Source organism: Mya arenaria, chromosome 1, assembly GCF_026914265.1.
Source record: "Mya arenaria isolate MELC-2E11 chromosome 1, ASM2691426v1".
NCBI classification, from domain to species: domain Eukaryota; kingdom Metazoa; phylum Mollusca; class Bivalvia; order Myida; family Myidae; genus Mya; species Mya arenaria.
The window spans coordinates 45,682,893-45,704,101 of record NC_069122.1 but is presented as its reverse complement, the minus strand read 5'-3'; the positions used below and the strand labels follow the sequence as shown (position 1 = coordinate 45,704,101).

General features: G+C 34.4%; 1 protein-coding gene across 2 annotated transcripts in view; it reads right to left on the bottom strand.

Annotated features, from left to right (window-relative positions):
- Positions 1-6,668: 6,668 nt before the first annotated feature.
- Positions 6,669-21,209, bottom strand: part of LOC128229395 (kinesin heavy chain-like) — a 52,031-nt gene continuing 37,490 nt past the window's right edge. For both annotated transcript variants that reach the window (XM_052941299.1, XM_052941308.1), the window contains 2 exons: positions 20,020-20,117; positions 6,669-15,624 (listed from right to left, as the gene is read on the bottom strand). In XM_052941299.1, coding sequence (XP_052797259.1) covers positions 20,023-20,117 — 95 coding nt within the window. In that variant the 3' untranslated portion in view covers positions 6,669-15,624; positions 20,020-20,022. The remainder of the gene's footprint in view (positions 15,625-20,019; positions 20,118-21,209) is intronic.

Genomic DNA, 21,209 nt, shown 5'->3' with positions numbered 1-21,209 from the left:
TATTTTTTTATTTTATTATCTTTGTAAAGGGTGACGACTTGACCCTGAATTTCCATGTATTTGCCGACATGACCCTGTTTAAGAGGCCATAACTTTATCAAATCTTAACCAAACTCTACATATTTGGACTTTCCTTGTAGAGTTAGTGTCAATCTTTAAGAAAATGTACAGTTTTAACAAAAACAAATGCAATTTCAAACCCGAATTTCCTAAAACATGTTACTCGACGAACCAACTACCCGCAAATTTCACCGAAATTTTCCAGACTAAAATGCATTATCCCGGTATTGCATCATAAATTCAACACGTGTGCTTAAGAGAAACAATATATATATCACGATACAGGTGAAATGGAAGTCAAATAAATTAAACATGGGATAAAGTGCCTTAAATAACGATATATAAACAGGTTCAGCTGAAACAGTTGGCCCAATAAATGTTAGAAACACTACAGAACACCCATGTGTCCATCATACTCCATGAGCAGTAAAGATTTGAAAATTGACAACGACGTCGTTATTAACGCTGTTTACTTTAACAAAGACCAGACCAACTATTAAACTTTTATTTTGACATGGTGGCTAGCTCAAGGTATTCACACTACACCAATGGACATTGACAATAGGTCATATTGAGACAGTGAGGCAATTACCAGGAGTCGTTCACCCTTTTGTCAGTGATAAGACTGTGAAATATATTTTGCAAAGATGTCATAATCCGATTATAGGAAAAGGCATATAATGAGCGAGTTTGAGAATTGTCTTAGGCAATTTTTCGGCCGTTAGGCCGTCTGAAAACAACCTGACTTTCTGTGAAATTCACAGAAATGAACTAAATAAGATGAAGAATTTCATTGGTCATTATAAACTTAAACTAGAAAGCCCATTGGTCATTTTAAATTTAGTCAAATAAGAAAAAAAGAATGTCGGAAATCGGATTGCTAAAAAGTTAAAGAAATTTTATTTCCCCCGAACGAGTCTTCCCGTAGGTATAACAGATCATCTTTTAAAGCTGCACTCTCACAGATTGAACGTTTTGACCAATTTTTTTTTTGTCTTGGAACGAGTCAATTTTGCGAAAATCCATGGAAATCGGTTATATAAGACTGCTGACAAAGAACAGATCGCAGATTTTTTTTTATTTAAGTTCAAAAATTAATGTTTTATGCATTTTTCTTAAACCGTTAGTAACGGTTGAACCCATTAAACATTAATTTTCGAAAGAAAATATGCAAATCTGCGATTGATCTTTTGTCAGCAATCTTTTATCATTGGTTTGCAGAGATTTACGTAAAAATTAGCTCTTTCAAAGGTAAAAAATAAAAAAGCTGTAAAAAAATGGTATATCTGTGAGAGTGCAGCTTTAACACAACGAGTAAAGCGGTAACAATAGTATATACATTGATTTGACTTGACTGTTTTGTGTGTAATGCGATCCTGCTGTGTTTTCCCTCCTAGCGATATCCAGTGTGGACATACCACGTGGCTTGTGACGTCATATTTGGTTATTGCAGGAAGCAAAAGACATCTCGCTTCACATTCGGAACTCCTCGGCCATTTTTTCAAAAACAACCGCGAATGTATATGGACGGTTTACATACTTAAAAAGTGGTACGTTTAAGTCCGCTGCAAATAGATCAATTTAAACTGAGAGCAATGAATACAACTCTTAAACACTACATTTAATTAATGCTTTTATTCAAAAAAATACGGACTACTTCAACAGATGTACCGGCATACATCCGAGGTTGTTTTTGAAAAAATGGCCGAGGAGTTCCGAATGCTCGCTTCAGATATTATTATCGCTGTAAGGTTTTTTTTATGTCAGTTTTACAAAATATAGCCAAAAACCAAAAACAATCTCTATTACATGTTGAACACTGAAACTATTCGGACACCATCATCCCGCTGGTTAACCACGGCCGAGTATAAATTTTCTGTCTGTCAGTATCTTTTTGAATGATATTTCTTGTTTTAGTTGTGCAAGATAAGTAAAAGGTTTCCTATAAGACTGGGACAAGTGTTTACTTAATTTCAGGCAGTTTATACACAATTTTAGATACTCTGCATGTGTCCTTTCAGTTCATGTACATTTTTGTATGACAAAATGATTCTATTCTATCAGACCCGGCACGCGCCCCCTAAAATTGTCCATGTGTACTTTGTATCTCAAAAAAGGGATAAAACAGAAATACAGTTCGCCCAAAATGCACCATTTCGGGCTATAAATTGTAAAACTTTTCAAGGGGGGAGTACCCCCAACCCCCTGTCAACACTTTAAACCAAATAAATTTCGGTTCCGAGGGAGGGGCGTAGTTCAAAAGGTTACGCCCTTAAGTTACGCCCCCTCCAACGTGGAATCCTGAACTAGCCCCTGGATTTGTGATAATGGCTAAAGAAACGGTAACTTAATTTCAACCGCGAGAGTCCAACTTTGATGATTTCTAGCAGTTAGGACTTATTCAATAACTCATGTATAGAGTTTAATCGTAAACTGACGTTAAACACCGATTTGACTTTTTTACAAGTATACGGCATAGGAAAAGCATAAATCCATGAATGACCGAAAGTATACTTATAGTGACCAAAATCAATAATCAGTCCTATTGCATGGTACCTTCTAAATTCTAACAAGAGAGAAGAGTAATCAAAGACACTGTCTTTCCATCTCTTTGAGAGAAGCATACTAATACTACAATAAAAATATACGTAAACATAAATTGTCAAGTATCTTAACAACATTACTAATGACCTTGAACCATCACCCCCAGTACGGCATATGCTGACAGCTTACGAGCGAGATAATTGCCTGGATATGGGAGAGGTAACGTCATAGATAATGATATTTCAGGTTGTCCACAAACTGGGACAATCAGGCTCACACTCTCCGTCAGTGAATTAGTTTACATAACTGGCGGGTTCACATATGAATCACGCCCGAGTATGTTTCCTCCTTGTAATAAACAAATATTAGTGCGATTTGTTGGGGTTCGAATGACCCTGATAATACACAAGAAAGGGATGGGTCCCTACTGAAAACATTTTGGGTGGTCTTTTGATATGTTTGTAGTTTAAGAGGAGGGACACCATATGTTTGAATTTTGAAAAGATTACTTATCTTTTACCAAGTCTTAATTTACACTGAATGCCAGTATAAACAACTTCATTTTTATAGTTTTCAGTCATTTATCGTCGGGTGATACTTCTAACTCAGTTGTGAAACGGAAATCCGAAATAGAGCGAATCTTTTGATAGCCAATATATATATATTAAAGACCGCGGCATGTTTTCCAATGGTTGCCGGAGATCGCCGAGTAGATACGATCTTTTGTATCAGTATTATCGAAAATTAAAAGTGCGCAAGAAATTAATTAGTTTTCAATTGATAGCATTTTGGCGGACTCATACGTATAATACAAGATACAACAAAAACGCTGAAAGGCTATAGGCGCGATATGCCTGATTTTACTTCTTTACAATTCTGTTCACAGGCAATACAAAAAATATACTCTTAGTGGCTCGAAACTATAACCGATAAGTGCCTGTCTTTAGCTAAGAGTATATTTTTTAATATGAATTCCCAATACAATAAGCTAGTTCCATAGCAGTAATGCACCAGTCAATTGTAACCACGCCCCCCCCCCCCCCCAGGTCCGGGGTATACCGGGGATAGCCGGGGAAATGGACCGTGTTTTTACCTTTTAGGTGGCCCCGCAGTGCCGGGTGAATGCGGTGGTTTTGTCTTCGCTTTAGATATAGCGGGGATTGGGCCTTACCCAGGGTCCCTGGGGTACGGGGGCATTTGGCAGGGATTTAAACATTTGTTCGTCCCCGCAGGACGGGGATTTTAGCCGGGGTTGGCTGGACCGAAAGTCAAAGTCCCCGCTATTCCCCGGACCTGGGGGGGGGGGAGGGGGCTTGGTTACAATTGACTGGTGCATTACTTATACACCTATATGTACTAGCATATATGAATATTGCTTTCATCTCGCAAGTGTATTACTAGTGTGCAGTTAATTAATTGAACCCCGATATTTTGGCTGAGTACGTTTAGACTATTTCAAGTAGGTAATGTAAGGCAGAGTATTTTAGTCAACAATCAATAACCATCTATTCCCCTCAGTTCCTCGCCAATATTTGGTTAAGATTCTTCGGCTTGCTTTCAAATTCACATTAACGTTGTAACGTGTGTGGACATTATTTAAATCAAACATTTTGAGATATGAGTACGAATTGTATGCGCAACACACTTCTTCAAAGTGCTCTAAAATGTGTTAAGTTTGATTAAATTCCCATTCACAGTTAACCTATTAATTATGGCTGAGTCAGGAAGTGATGCTATGAAATCCATATTGTATATCATTTACCGCTAAGTGTTATATTGACAGCAAACGTAATCGCTGAGTAAAATGGTACATACGGCTTGTTTTTCTAGCAACCACTTCCAGCATCCAACCGTTTCCAACACCCTTGGTATTTGATAGTGGTCAATGAAGACCATGCAGTGGTCATTACCAGCTTCTTATTTGTGGTCGGTATAGTAGCAACGTTATATGATTTGAATATGTATTTTTGAATACATTTATGATTCTATTTCATAGAATGTATAACCTATGTCATACCATGTGTTTGTTTATTTATTATTCATATGTGGTTAAGAAATGATGTACTTTGTACAAGTCTTAATAAAATATGTTCTGTTCTGTTCTGTGCTGTTCTGTTCTGTTATATGCATTGACCTCCACAATAGCAAGATGACCCAGCTGCTTTGTGAGGAGATTCATTGGCCACGCAGTGCCTGCTTTCTGTAGTATCAGAACAAGCTGTATGTTACCTGCCACCGTTTTGGCATTTGTATTACAGTAATTTACTTGAAATTGTTTAGTTGTACTGAAGTAAATTCTGAAACCACTGGGATGAGAGACGTGTTGTTATTACAGAAACAACAAGTTAACACACGTGTTCTACTATAAGGGAAGTGGTTTTACAAGAAACAGGTTTATACATGACAAGGGGAATTCCAACTGATTCTGGATGTGAACACGGCCACGGTTCTATTTCCGGGCGGCATTCCTGCATTCTCTTACACCAGAGTGATTATGCTATGCGTAGCACATAGATTTATCATTGGCAAAACCTCTGATGAATAAGAATGCATTCCTGTTGAAACCAGGAAAAGCCAGGAATAATCCACTTCCTAGGTGAAGCCATGTTAGGTGCCCACTGGCTTCTAGTAAGTGAAAAGCTGTTTTACGCGCCGCTTGCTCAACTTTCCTAAACAATGTTTCGATGGCACCATTTAAAAATGCCGTACTTACATTTTTGTACTTTTTCAGGAGATACAAAAAAGCAATATAAAATGTCATATATACAATGACACGTAGGTTCTGGTCACTTCTGTTGTGATTGGTTATGAAATCCTTTCTACGACCATTCGCACTGTACCACTGCCCCTGGCATGTACAGAAGTTGTCAGTTGCGCTCACGCCGGGACCCGTAGTATAAACTACTAACACCACCATGTAGGTTCGTGTTTTTCTTCTGACCAGTAAACGCAATTTCTATTGGCTGATAAGTCCGGTGTTTTCAGAAAAGGCGGCAAACTAAAATATGTTAATAAAACGATGAAAACCCCGAAATAGCAAAAAATGTAGGTTCGGCTTTTTTAAATGGTGCCATCGGTTTGTAGGGTTAAAGAGGAGTTTACCCTTTGTAATTCTACCATTAGCTATTGTAGTATAAAGCATCGATACACGTGATGCAACTTTCCTGGGTTGAACTGGTTACACCATTTTCCCAGTACTACCATTTAAATGCCGAGCGCTATGCACCATATTTTAACGTGTTTCGGTTTGACTCGGCATGGATTAGAACCCCTGACCTCCGGCACCCGAAGCGAACGCTCTTCCTACTGGGGTATCGGGGCGGTCAAATCGGATCGGATTGGCAAACTTTTCATCTGAACATATATTCTGGCTTCCAATGGTTGACCTTTTACATTCTATTCAGCTGTCAGATCCATACCATCTCATTCCATTTGTGGGTCAGTAATGTAACAATATACATTGAATATGCCTGTAGCATGGTAAACTGATGGTCAGTAGGTCTCTGGTCCAGCAGCAAAACAGACATATCCTAGTTAGTTTAACACCCCATACGGACGTATTAATGATGGCTAATTCTATTAGCATACGAATTTTGATAGCGACCCACATGTCATGAAGGACATGTTTATTTCGTATATATGATAAAAGCCGTCACATTCTTTGAAAGGCGTTCGGATGAATCGGGATATATCTGTTGAAAGTGACCACAAATCACTAGTTACTTTTGAAAGATGATAGCAAAAACCTTTTAAGAAAAACCCCCACATAAAATAGTATAGCTTTCACCTCTTGTTACGCGTATTATATATAATGATTTACTGGACCAAAGTTAAGACACTGGTCTTGGACTGAACGCGCACAGCTTTCTGTTTGTCATGGTCGACCAAAGTGCATAACTAAGAGTTTTGGGCTTTGCTAGCCATGTGTGCACTGAATCTCCAACATTTGTTCCAAGTTTGATAAGGATATTTTGAACGGTGTTGCTTGTTGCCAACACAAAGGCTAGGACAATACATTCATTGACAATATGTTTTCGCACAACAGATGAGATGAAAAATAAACAGACATGAGTAGCAGTTTATTTCCAGTGTCGAAAAAAAAATCTTCACAAAGCTGAGGCAAATTCGCAACTGAAATTCTAAGCATAGAATCACACATCAGTATTAGAAGTATGTACAATTTACAAAATTACAGACCACAACAATCATGTTCACATTTCATTAGTAGAAGTAACTAATAAATTATTGATACACATATATACCAGTTTGTCATATACATTAGTATCATTAAAATATTCAAACACAGTATGTAACAGGGCTTAAATACGAAATGTTGAAGAACATGCAAAGCATATGAATTATGATACATGGTAATTCATTACAGTTACTGTATGCCAAAGACTTATTTTCTAATCAGGTAAAAACAGCACTTTCTTTAAATAAGCACACAAGTTCAGAACAGGCACCATCAATGCTGGCACCTAAAAAGCTAGCATAATCAAGTTTTATTTCTAGTTGCTTTAGAACTGCTTGATTTTAAACATAAACAACTTGGACACTTTACATTTGTGTATAGTATGAGGTATTATAAACACATGGCAAGTAATAAATGCCCAAAACATGACTATTTATTTCTTGTATAAACTTTACTATGTCACATAATAAATTTAAGCACTATTTTACAGCAACAGTATTTCATAAAGTATGAGGCTGTCAGAAGGGCACCTGTAACTACACCAAAATAATTAAGATCAGTTTTAATTAAATGACGGAAAGAACACACAAATGTTTGCTTTTTGAGACATTTAATTTCTGATTTGTTTGTCATCTTAGCCAATAAAACCTTGAAACCTTTTCTCGTAAAGCTAGGCTTAGCATGATGTGCTGACATACTTTATTCTGATGCATCAATGTTTACGCCTTACACATTTACTAACCTGTAATGCTTACCGTGAAGGAGTGACCTGAGTCCCAAAAACATATCCATATAAGTCACATAGCGTTGAAGAATTTCAAATGACAAAATAATTGATCAATTTCCATTTTTAGCAGTTAATTAGGTTAAGTAAGCTCATTAATGCCAAGTATATTTCATATGGCTTATGCATAATGAAGTACTAACAGTCTAACACAGTCGTATGAAGGTCTATGCAACAATCAATCATAAAATCATCCAACTTATCAATAGTCTTAGAAAACCCTATTTCACCCTGTTTATCCCAACATGACCATATCAATTAATAAGGGAAAAAATAGTTCAGAAGAACTCAACAAAGGAAAACTGTGACCAAGCTGCAGTACCTTGAAGACCCAGAATTTACAGCTGTAAGAGGGATATTAAAAAAAAGTGTGCTCCATGGTAGCTTTAAATTGTTAAGGCATTTTTAGAAATACCAAATTGTCAATTAAAATAAACGATTTTCTTGCAGTTTCTTTAAAAGGCTTTTGTCAATTTATATTTTCACCATACATCATGACTTCAAAACAAATTAAAAGCTATTTTGATAATAAGGAAAAATTACTTGCAGAATGCAGACAAATAAGTTGGTAAACAAAGGAAAAGATGGACATCATGGGCAATTAAAAGTATTCTTGTTGCTGTAAGTGTCTGTCAAGAAGGAAATTAAAGTCAAAGAGCAGCATGATGTTCACTAGGCGACCATTTATAAGTTGCAAACAAAACTGAAATAACTACATGAATGTATTGAAAGAGTTACCACTGCATTGCAAGCAATCTTTATAACTGTCAAATCTCTGGCATCATTTTATCTCAAAGAAAGCATTACATGTCGTTTGAAGATGATATATAGAAACATAACCTTTGCCAATTAAGACTTCTAATGGCCATCATAATAATTATGTCATATTAGGTGTCATGGTATTTCTTTGCTTAATGTCAAGCGGACAAAACAATTGGTTAATATCCGGTCTAAGTTGAAGGCTAGGTAAATACATAGAAGTAACAATATTCTGATAATAAAGGACTCAAAAACATTGCCTTGGTTACAAAAACTTTTAACATATTCAAGTATATTGGTGAAATAATAAATGCACGAGATAAATACATACGCCACTACCAATGTGTTATATACGTCACTACGTTCACAAAAGTACTTCAAGCAAATTCAACAATGACTTTATCATTAAGTATCATAATAACAAGAACATAAACATCATCAATTTTGCAACTAATAGTTCGTATGTTTTGATCATCAGAGTGACCACAACTATTGACTGATGTAATAAAAACATCCCACAATTCAAAAGGTCAAAGAAATAACATTAACGTATTAAGTGTAATATCAAAGTTCAAAGCTGCTTACAAGTTGTACAGCGGTTTCCAATTAGTATTTTTAATTTCTATTGACGTAAACAAAGCATTTGCTAAGAGAAAAGATTTCATCACTTTGTAGTTTATGAATTGATAATTTGTTAGTACTTAGCAAAGAGATTATGTATTGTAAAGATTAATATGGTATAATTATGGCCGTCCCAAAATCATCAGACAATACTAGTAGATTTTTGCCTTTACATTTATACTATAAATAATGTATCCAACAAGCTTCAGTGTGACCTTGAAAAATTACAAACACCAGTAGTCCATTACACATCTGATTTCAGTTGAAATAAAGATAAAAAAAGTACATGGTACAAGAACTTACAAACAATGTAGTTTTGGTCCTATATCAGATTTATTAGTTATCAGCGAGTAATACCCTTTCAAATGAAATCAAAATTATTTGTGGTCATGACTCAGTCATGAAAATTTAACATCACGGCTGATAGAGTTATCAGAGAATCAGTTTATTTGTGGGTTGGATTCCTTAGGTAACACATTTCCAGTGCAAAATATAAAACAAGAACTCAATTGTTAGACCTTGTATAACTATCCCTTGGCTTGAGGATTTCCATAAAACTTAAAAAAAAAACTGACTGCTGTACCACTGTATTCAAGCTACTAAATTCTTGTTTGAATTCAATTCTTGTTATTTTATGAGACAATTATGTAGATATCTCCTGTCAAACTTGGTTTTCATTAATTAATATTCTCTAATTACCCTAGCATAAGCCAGCTTAAAACAATGCCTTTATTCAATACATAGTGTCAAGACAAGTCCTTAACAACTTATTTCAACAGTAATTTATGCATTAAGCAACTTCACCGTCCTTAAAGCAGACAGTCGAAGAATATTGAAGCATATAAAAATGGTGGAGAGAAAACTTCCTTAAACTTTCAAGTAAACATACTTCATCACCTGTCCTCACAATAAACCATCATTCTAGCTTATCCCCAAGAGAATCCCCTTTCAGTAACACAGTACTTTTTAATGAAAAAAGGTACACCATAAAAAATATACCAATCATAATCTATACAAACCTGAGAACAAAACAATACAGTTGCTCTGCATTGTCGTCTCACAAAGAAAACCCAAATTAACATATATCTTTATTTGCAATGTTTAAATATTCGCTGTTATTTTTTCAAGATAGTTCTGTTAGATTTTGAACTTGCATTTCAAGCAGAAAGGGCATTCAAAGGATAGCTTCAAACTTGATTTTTATGGAAGAAGACCGCATTCTGCGATCCTTCCATGTTCTAACCCCGAAAATGTACATACCATCATTGCGTCCTCATTTAAATCAACTGCAACACTTTTAAGGAAAGATTTCTCATATGTGATGGAATTTCTAAATTTTGTTACAAGTTTGCTCCAACCCCTGATAAGAATTAATAGTTTGTGGTTTCCTATTTCGATAAATTCTTACTAAGGCTATAAAAAGACTGTAAATTAAGAACAGACTCGTTGCTATTCAAACTTTAACTTAAGTAAACGACTCCGTGTAAACATCTGTTTAACCCTTTTTGGTTTAGAGAGAAAAAAAATTCTTGGAAGATTTTATTTACAAAATACATGACAAATGGCTATTAAATAGAGACTAATAACCATTTTTACATATTTTGTTAATTCATCCTAATACTAAATTTACTAATTTCTAAAAAAAAGGCCTAGTCACTTATGCTTCACACCAACACAAATTCCTTTTTTCACGACCCATTAATTAACAATTTTGTTTCCAAATATCAAATTCTCCAGAAAAATCAATCAAATAAATGGGAAATGTCAATAAACAAAAATGTAGCAAGGTGGAACAGAAATCAAAACATCACGATTGTGTTGTAATTCTAGGCAAAAAATATATGGTAATCAATTCACATTATTCATACACACACTGAAATTCAGTTCGTACGACCTCTGACATTTAGATCACAGTTTGGACATACCGTAGGGTGTTTAAATTTCGCGAGCGGGAATAACTTGAACTTGAATAGAGAGGATCGAGAATTTATAACCAAGCAAAATATCTATTAACCGAAATCATGAAAAAAAGACCATGCAAAATTTAATCACTATACAATTCCATGAACATTTGATTGATTTCATTCTTGACAAATTATATGTAACAAAGAGAATAAACTTGGAAATCGTTGGTATTCTTAAGACTCAGACATTTAAAAATTAACTTGGCTGGGATGAAAATGGTGATTATCTAAATCATTGTTTAATCGGGCCCATATACAAATTTGGAATGAAAATTAAGTCTCATTGTACATTCTGTTTAAGAATCAAAAATCTGCACTTAGGTTTGGAGATCTTAGCAAGCATTTTATATTAATCACTGGTAAAGAAATATCGTGACAGGTTATGCGAAAAATTTATAATTTCAACCAAATAATAAATTTAAAACAAATAATCACTAACCTTTACCTAGACAGCTCTAGCACATTGATATTTAAAGAAATGACATGAAAGAAAACAAATCGCCGCATAGAATACCATGACACCTATGCACCAAGAAGACTCAAAGTCTCGAGTTGATGACGGAATAAAGGCATTAAATCAACTTTATTCCTTTTTAATGCCCCTTAATTCAGACTTTTGTATAAGGTAAAACTCACTGAGCAAAGATAAATTTGATATAATATTATTTTTCATTTTAGCATTTTACGATGTTATTCCTTCAGTAAATTGTCAACTTTTTAACATCATTTAAAATTTATGAGTTTTTCTATTGAAGTTTTAGTAATTTCTTCACTTCGTCATAAAATAATTAACTGCATTAAGTTGTACTAATTACAATCCTTCCTTATTCTTAAAGTATCGGGCCGTTACAGAAAAACAAAAGTACAAGCCAACCTTTCATGTCAAAATTAACTGTTGAGGACCCAAAAGGCCATATCTTTTTTTTTTAAATGATCTTGTTTACTAGTGGGCAGCAATGTTAAAGGCATACACCCATATTTTTTTGCCAGTAATGAAACAAAGAGTACCATGCTTGTGAGTTTCAGTCTATATCTTCCCTTTTCAAGCTACGCAGCAAAATCATAACCCTAATTTTCTTATAATTCACTTAAACAAAACCCATATGTTTTGCATCGAAGGACACTGTCAGCTTTACAACTTGAATTGTCAATTATGACAACAAATTATTTTCTCAGAATTAATTGACAATAAAAGTCAATCAGTGACATTGTTCTATAATCATCATAAATTTCCTATAGTCGTTCATTCACATTATCATAGACAGACATTGCTATTTTAAAAACCATTAATCAATCTCCCTCATTATTCTAATTCCAGCAAAAATACCGACAAACTTTGTAGTTTTCTTAGCATAAATGAATACATGTACACTCTGAAAAGCATACATTTTTCAACTTCAAATAGAATTAATCTGTTGGAAGATTTTTACAGACTTAGGTTCACTACATATAAATATAGGCATTTCCTAGTTTTTGACTCTCGGATAATTTCATTGGACCGATCAATGTCATTCCTCACATTTATATGATTTCCTTAATTTCCATTTGAAAAAACAATAATACATCACCATGAAGTATACACAGTTTAGACTGATGATGATAATAATACACAGATAATAAATACATAATAACATATATTGCACAGATATTGTGGAAGTATACATCTACACAAAACTCTTTCCATAAAATGCAGCGTCAATGTACATGTAGATCAGAACATGTGTTTTTGATGCAGAGACCAGAAATTGACAGTGGCCAATTTTTAAAGCCCGCCCTGTAACAATTATTGAGGAATTACTTGCTTTTCAGAGGTTGGTCTAAGCTTACCATGTTTTTATAGGTAAGTTAAAAGTTCACAAACTTTTCATAGGGAGGTCAAATACACACAATGTATTATAACTTATATGCTACTGATTTTGAACATGTTTCTGGCCATTTTATTTAAATTATAAATTTTCATTTTTTATGAAAATCCCATTTCATATACATTGACACTTCACAGTGACATACTCTGATGCTTAGAATTTTAGAACTATGCCTTCACAAAACAAACATATAAAAAAAAGATTTTATTTCATTTCACAATAACTAAGTTTGGATGATAAAATCTCATATAAACAATACCTACAGCTTGAGGGTTATTGTAAGAAAATGTTTTTATTTCTTACACATAATACGAAAAAACAAAATTCTATTCAGATAAATCTCCATATCTGAAATAATTATAATTCTTCTTAAAGCTGCACTCTCACAGATAGAACGTTTAGACAACTTTGTTTTTTTTTTTATCATGGAACGAGCCAATTTTTGCGAAAATCCATGGAAACCAGCTATATAAGACTGCTGACAAAAAATTAGATCGCAGATGCTCATATTTAAGTTCAAATTGATGTTTAATGCATTTTTCTTAATCTGTGAGTAAGGGTTTAAGCCATAAAACATTAATTTTCCAACAAAAATATTAAATTCTATGATCTGTTTTGTTTTGTCAGCAATCGCGTACCATTCGTTTGCAGATATTTACGCAAAAAATTACTCTTTCCAGGACAAAAAATTTAAAAAAATTGTTAAAATGGTCAATCTGTGAGAGGGAAGCTTTAACATAGAAAGTCAAAATGGAAAAAAAACAGGTGGTTAACTAATTGATACAATTACATATATGACATCGTATATGAACTCTAATTGGATAACTGAAGTATCCATATTTTAAACATGTAATTTAAAAACATAATGAGACCAACACAAATGAGAATACACTATACAAATAAATCAAATCAAACCAAAGTAAACTACATCACATAATGTGATATTTCATTATCTACATAAATAATGTTTTCCAAACTTGATCACATCACAATTTGTTATTCTATCGAGCAAGATTTTTATGCTAGGCACCAAATAGCTTTAACGACTATAAAAGTAACGTTTTTGCAATAAATGTCTGAAAGATCATCTAACAAAGTGAACTTCACCATAATTCAACATTAACATCCACAATTTATGACTGTCATTCAGTCTCCATTATACTATGATTAATGATGTAAAACATAACTCAACTATTTAGGTATACAGCCCGGGTTCACTCAATTCCTGGGTCTGAGTTAAGACCAGCGCCATATTCACTAGCGTGCAAATTTCTACTACTAAACAAATTGTGGTAAAAATTGCAGAACATTTCCATATAACATGTTTTACCAAGATTTACATATCTTTGTGCTCCTCCAAAAAATTTCATTACATTTCGAAATTATTATTGCGTTTCTGAGACTAGTACTGAGTCTTAAACGAAGTCTGAAGATGCTAGTGAATATGGCCACAGGTCTCACAAGTTTTCTATTTTATTTTATTGTAAAAGTACTATCTCGGCACCATAAATGTTTTCAATTGCCATTCATACAACAAATAAAAAATTTAATAATTATTAACACACCTTCAACTCATTACAATGATATAAATTGATTTTATATAAGGTCTAAATTAGATCCAAGAAATGAGTAAACACGGGCTGAGGGCACAAGGACATACAGTCGAAACTCGCTATATCGAACTCTGTTATCTCAATGTTCTGGTTATGTCGATTTTTCCAATATTTTTTGGTTTAGTTATGCACTTTTTTATTTCTGTTCTATTGAATACATGTTATCATAAAGTATTTCCCAGGGTCCCACCGACTTCGACATAGCGAGATTCAACTGTATTTCGATCACACATTGCACATACACTCACTATTTCTAATTCAAACAGAGACTCGTTTAAAGATTCCATACATTTGTTCTAACCCAACCCATCCCTACACCTTTGTACACATCATTTCCTGCCCTTGACACATACAAAAGTACCGGTATGTGCATATTGCTTTTGTAAATTCCTCTTTTTATTTATACTGATTTCTTTTAGCTTGATTGTGACGAAAGCTGAGAGCTTATAGGATCACTCTCAAGTCTGTTTCCTGGGTAGAAACCAGTACTGGCCATTTTGAGAGGCCGTGATATAGTGCCCCTGATGTGGATTGAGCCCACAACCTCGTGGGTGAGGGGCGGACACCTATACCACTAGACCACCCTATATAACATTGACAAATTCTTCACTGACATGTTACCACTCTTAAGAATAAAACAAATTTACTATTGGAATTACATACATGATTGCATAATAAATTCAAATTTCCTACCAGTATAACATCTCTGGACAATTTCTTTGAAAAATCAAATGTTGCAACATTCAAAATTGAAATGTTACAGTCTTCATAATGTATTTCTTGATTGTTTAACAGTTTACAATATTGACAATAGCTATTATAAGCAAAAGCTAAACACTGAATGGAATGCAAAAATCACAACAGTAATCTGATATGAAAAAACCCAGCTATTTGATGAAAGTCTCTTAAATGGCTGTGTGTGCCCGCCGCTATTTCTGAGCTAATTTTTAACTAGACTCAAATTTCAATAACTATAAGAATTCAAAAGCTTTATATAGAATAAACCTATAATCCTAGGATTTGATCAGCTGCACACACGGCCAAAAGAAAAAATGTATTTTCAAAACTTTTTGAAATTACATTTATGCAGGCTGGGTTTTTTCAGTAATTTTTGATAATAACGACTAAATAAATAAAAAAAAGTCTATTTTTCCACAGTTTTGCTCTGAACACAAATTCTGGATAGTCAGTTCTTGATGTTGGAAACATGATTTTATCCCTGAAAAATAGAAACAAGAATTGAACGCCATTCTGTAAAATCAGTATAAATTGTAAACATTCATGAATACATGGCTCTTAACAAACTTTAGTATTAAAAAAGACATTAGCAAACATGTATAAGAAATATTTTACCTAACTAGCAAGGTCAGGGGTCGTATTCATAAAACATCTTAAGTCATTTCCTAACTTGAGTCATTTTCTTCAGTTTTCTATCACTCAAATCATATGAGATAATGCAGGGTTCTCAATAAGTTTCGGTTGAACCGTCTCAAACCAGCTTCTACCTTTTCTACTGAAAATTCATTTAGTTTTCCAAATTTGAACCGGCCCTATTGCCATTTGAACCGTCCGTTTTGGCCGGCAGCCGGTTCTTATTGAGAACACTGTAATGGCTTTATAATTTCTGCATTCCCTTAGTATCATTGCCATTGTTAAAAATACATGCTTTTATGTTAGGTCAATTTTCTTACTTAAGTCGATTTTCTTAATTCTTAATTCAATTATCTCACTGGTCTTATGCTTAGATGTCTTCATAATGTGAAAACTACTTTATGATGAATGACTAGTAAATATTCATACATGTATGTAAAAAAAACACCCTTACATTTTAGGACATCAACATTAGTTGACTTGAGAAGTTTAATAAATACTGGCTAAGCATCTTATTGTTTTGTCTTCATTTTCTCAAGGTGACTAAATTTCATAAGCCAACCATTAACAATAACCCTCATTACTTCTAAGCACATTCTTGGTGATATACAACACTGGTGATGTGAGAGGGTGGACAGTAATAGATGACTTTGTTATTGCCCATCAACACCTACCACAGCTTAAGGTTAAAATATTGGTAGACTTTAAAGAAGACCGAGATGGAAACATTCACATTATGTGTGGGTCATTTCGACATAAAAATTTAAGTGGATATTAAAGGAGACCAAAACATTCACAGTACACGTTGGCCATCTTGACCTAAAAAATAGCTGCAAACTGAATGTAGATGGACAACATCGGTCCACAAGACATTAGCCAGTGTCTTTTTTTATCAATTTTGATTGCAGCTAAGAAAAATAATAGTGACAAAATGGGACCCAACCAAGCAGAAATAAGTATTGAAGTACATATGACATCAGTAAGAAATATGATGTCATTTTTTGGTCACTTAATCTGGTTAAATGTTCACAATGGTAGCTAGCATAATCTGGATTCAATTACATGACCATGTATGTAGCATGTCCATAAAACAGACCAGCGAACTTCATATGCCCACTTGGTCAACTGTTCAAAGTATAATCAATTTTATTTAATAAATGAGTTCAGTTGTTAATGAGGAGATTAATCTCAATTGTTTATCATGTGAATTCATGCTTGTTTTATACCATTTTGTGTCTTTGTGGATAATGAATAGATGGTTTCAGCTAAAAACTTAGGTCACTAGGTTACACCTGTTAATCATTATAAACACTTGGCAGAAAACTCCTTCGTCATGAAATGATATATATTCTATGTCTTACTTATAAACCAGTTATCATGTATCAAATTCTTGTGTTTGTTATATTTGAAAAGAGTTTTTAGAAGAATATTAATTTGGTACTAAATTTCTGACAGCATGAGAATGATAAAATTGTTTTTACTTTTATATAATTTATCAATGTATGCCCCCCCCCCCCCTCTCCCCAAAACATAATGGGTACAAGCCCCATCGATTTGACAAGAGGAACATTCTTATGGCCTCTGAAAAATGTATACTTTTTAAGGACTGTCACAGTGGTCAAAATTAGCACGTGCCCTGCACTGGATAATTGCTCAAATTCTGGAGCAGGGCTTGTTCAACAAGAGCACCGCGAAACGGAGCATTATACGCCCGAAGAAGATTTGGCTTGAGGTCTTTAATAAACATTTAGGTTATGCTAGTATACTGCTTACTAGGTGTGAAGTGTTTACAACGAAGGCTTAAACTTCCAATATTGAAACTTTAATGATACTTAAGTTAGCAGTGCTAATAAAAACCTTTGTTCAACAGTATTTTTTTACAACATAGAATAATTGTAAAACAACATACATACTGGTAAGTAGTGCAATGAAGGATGTACTAATATGGAATCAGATTTTATGAAATGAAATATTTTTATAAAAAAAATAGAATATCTGAAACTTTCTTAGAAAATCTGAGAATACAAGTTTAAAAGTAGCAGGACTTGGAAAGTGCTCACAACACGTCCTTTTAATGTAGCAATAATTTGTATAAAGTTATCTAAAAATTGCTTTATTGGTTACAAAGTTGTGGCTAGGACACGTTTTCTAAAAATTCCTTTATTAGTAGTAACACAAAGTTGTGGCCTGGACACGGAATTGCTAACGCCCCCCAGTGAAATTAGCCTTTGAGGTACAGACCTGGAAAGCATGCTTGACAAATCCTTTTAATGAAGATGATTTGTATAAAGTTATTTGAAAATTGCTTTAGTAGTAACCCAGTTATGGCCTGGACATGGAATTGTTAACGACCCCCCCCCCCCCCCCCCATGGTGATTCTAGTGTTTGAGGTATGGACCTGGAAATTGCGCGCGACACATCCTTTTAATGTAATGATGCTTTGTATGAAGTTATTTGAAAATGACTTTATTAGTGACCAAGTTGTGGCCCGGACACCGATTTGCTAACGCACCCCCATGGTGATTCTAGTGTTTGAGGTATGGACCTGGAAATTGCGCGCGACACATCCTTTTAATGTAGTGATGATTTATATAAAGTTATTTGAAAATCGCTTTATTAGTTACTAAGTTATGGCCCGGACACGGAATTGCTAGCGCCCCCTAGTGAAATAAGCCTTTGAGGTACGGACCTGGAAACATGCTTGACAAATCCTTTTAATGTAGAGATGATTTATATAAAGTTATTTGAAAATTGCTTTAGTAGTAACCCAGTTATGGCCTGGACATGGAAGTGCTAACGCCCCCCCCCCCATGGTGATTCTAGTGTTTGAGGTATGGACCTGGAAATTGCGCGCGACACATCCTTTTAATGTAATGATGCTTTGTATAAAGTTATTTGAAAATGACTTTATTAGTGACCAAGTTGTGGCCCGGGCACTGATTTGCTAATGCACCCCCTTGATGATTCTAGTGTTTGAGGTATGGACCTGGAAATTGCGCACGACACATCCTTTTAATGTAGTTATGATTTGTATAAAATTATTTGAAAATCACTTTATTAGTTACCAAGTTATGGCCCGGACACGGAATTGCTAACGGACGGACAGACAGACCGACAGACGATGGAGGCCATAACATAATACGACCCTTCGGGCGTATAAAAATGTAATGCTAAGCATTAGTATAAAGATCTGTGCTTGTTCATCCAAAAGACTAATTTCGATGACTGCTGCCAAACAGTAATAAGAGTAATTCATATATCAGTTTACATCTGTTTATACATCTCTTGGCAAGAGTGCTTATCAGCATTGAGTTTGTCGAGACATGTAATTGTTTTAGACCATACTTTGGCTACAAGTTTTTATAGTCTGTTGTCTTCCGCAGGTGAGTGGTCTAAGTGATTTAAGATTTGTAATTCATGATGACGAGATTTTCCTTGCCAAATCCACAAAGGAACACACAGAAGCATAGGGCAGAAGTGTATTAGTGGAGGGGTTCTGACTATGAGGGATATGGAACGTTACAACATTAGCAATTGAAACATATTAAGCTATTTTCCAAAGATAATAGTGGAGGATTTGCCGATTAAAATGGTGTAACATTATGCATCAGTTTGCCTTAAGGAACTAGCTACTGGTGTCCATTTAAGGATTGAATGTTTTGGTATTATGGTTCATTGGTGTATGAAAACATTTGATGAGTGCATTATTTGTGATGTCCCTAAGGTCTCCATGATTATCTATGCAATGACCAATGTTTTCATATACAGATGAAACACAATTCTTAAATATCTAATGAATATATTTATTCTGAACATATGAAAAAGTCCTGTAGGGTATTCCGAAACAATAAAGCTTCGATGGCATTTAAACGTCAGATGTAATTAGCTATTTGAACAGGGTCAAGATCAATGATCTCATTTGTGTCACGGACGTAAAATTCATTTTACCGCAATAAAAAGTCATTTAAACAAATAGTTGTTCGTTTTGTATTGTAAGAGGTTTGTTTTGTAATGTTTAGTTTATCGGAATATGAATGCAATTGATAGGATATGGTTAATTATCGCAAGGGGAGTGTCAATAATATATCAAGTCATTGGAGAGGTGCCTATGAGGGGTTCGATCACACAATATGTTGAGAGGCCCACACTTATATAGCTAGACACTTGTTGACCTAGTTTGTTGAATTCTAACCTCTACATCCTACAGCAGTTACTAGGTAATTGATTGACTTTAAATACTTACACTTCATGCCCTGGCGGCAACGACAACGCCACCACCACGGATCCCCTGGGGGGTGTTTCCAGATGGCTGGGGGTGCTGACCAGGTCGGATTGGCTTTGCTGTAAGAGAAATAAGAATGTATTTTGTAATGCATGCTTAAAGATAATTTTGTTTTATTTCTCTAAACTGCTGTGGGTGCAGACCAGGTAGAATCAGCTTGACTAGAAGGAAAGCAGGACCCTGATGATGAGTCTTGACCAGGTTGGGTTATCAGGGCAATAAAATTCTCTAGAAAAATAGTAAATAGTTTTTTTTTTCTTTCTTTTAACATCAACAGGTATTGCAATTGGAATTAGGATCAACAAGCCTGAAATCTTATAAGGCTTTGACAGTGACACCCTTACCAACATCACTGTCTGTGTATTACTCAGCAGTCTCAAGTAAAAAAGCTGCTATCTCAATTTAATTGTCTCTACCTAACCGATACTTGATGTCTCAATTAAACTGTGACTTCTGTTGTCTTAATTAAACTGAGACTATAACGTTGTCTGAAACTAACTGAGACTGCAGTAATCTCAATTAAACTGAGACTGTTTTCATACTTTGGCCGAGTTCTTAGCTTCGGAAAGATTCATTTTCAATATATCCAGGCTGTCCAGCAGAAGCCCATAAAAAAGTAGGAATAAAATATAGCTTTAACAACAAAATATAAGAAAGTAGGTGCGTTTGCCGACAAATAGAAGAAAAATAAGGAATTTAGTACACCAGATTAAGATCATTTTACAACAATGTTCTATCTTAGCAAACATTATTAAAATGTCTTATACCTATTTTAAAAAACCTTTGATGAAACTTATCCACAAACAACAGATTTAAGTTACTAAAATGTTAATAGCCATCAGGCTATCACAGGTGGCAATATTCCATTTGACTTATATGGGCCACTTTACACTCACAAAGTAATATGTAAACAAAATTAATGAGCATAGGAAAAATTTATAAATCAGCAATAAAAATACCAAATTGTAGAAATAAAAGGAGATTTAAACACGAAAGTGAAAAAAATGGAGTCCTTTTCAAAAAGTAGGAAAATACAGGAACGCCAGACAGCCTTCGAATATATAATTTGAAAATTGTAACAAACCAAGCAAGCTATGTAAGATTTATATTTTAAACAAATCCAGCAACAGTTTTTTCTAGTGCTAAAATCT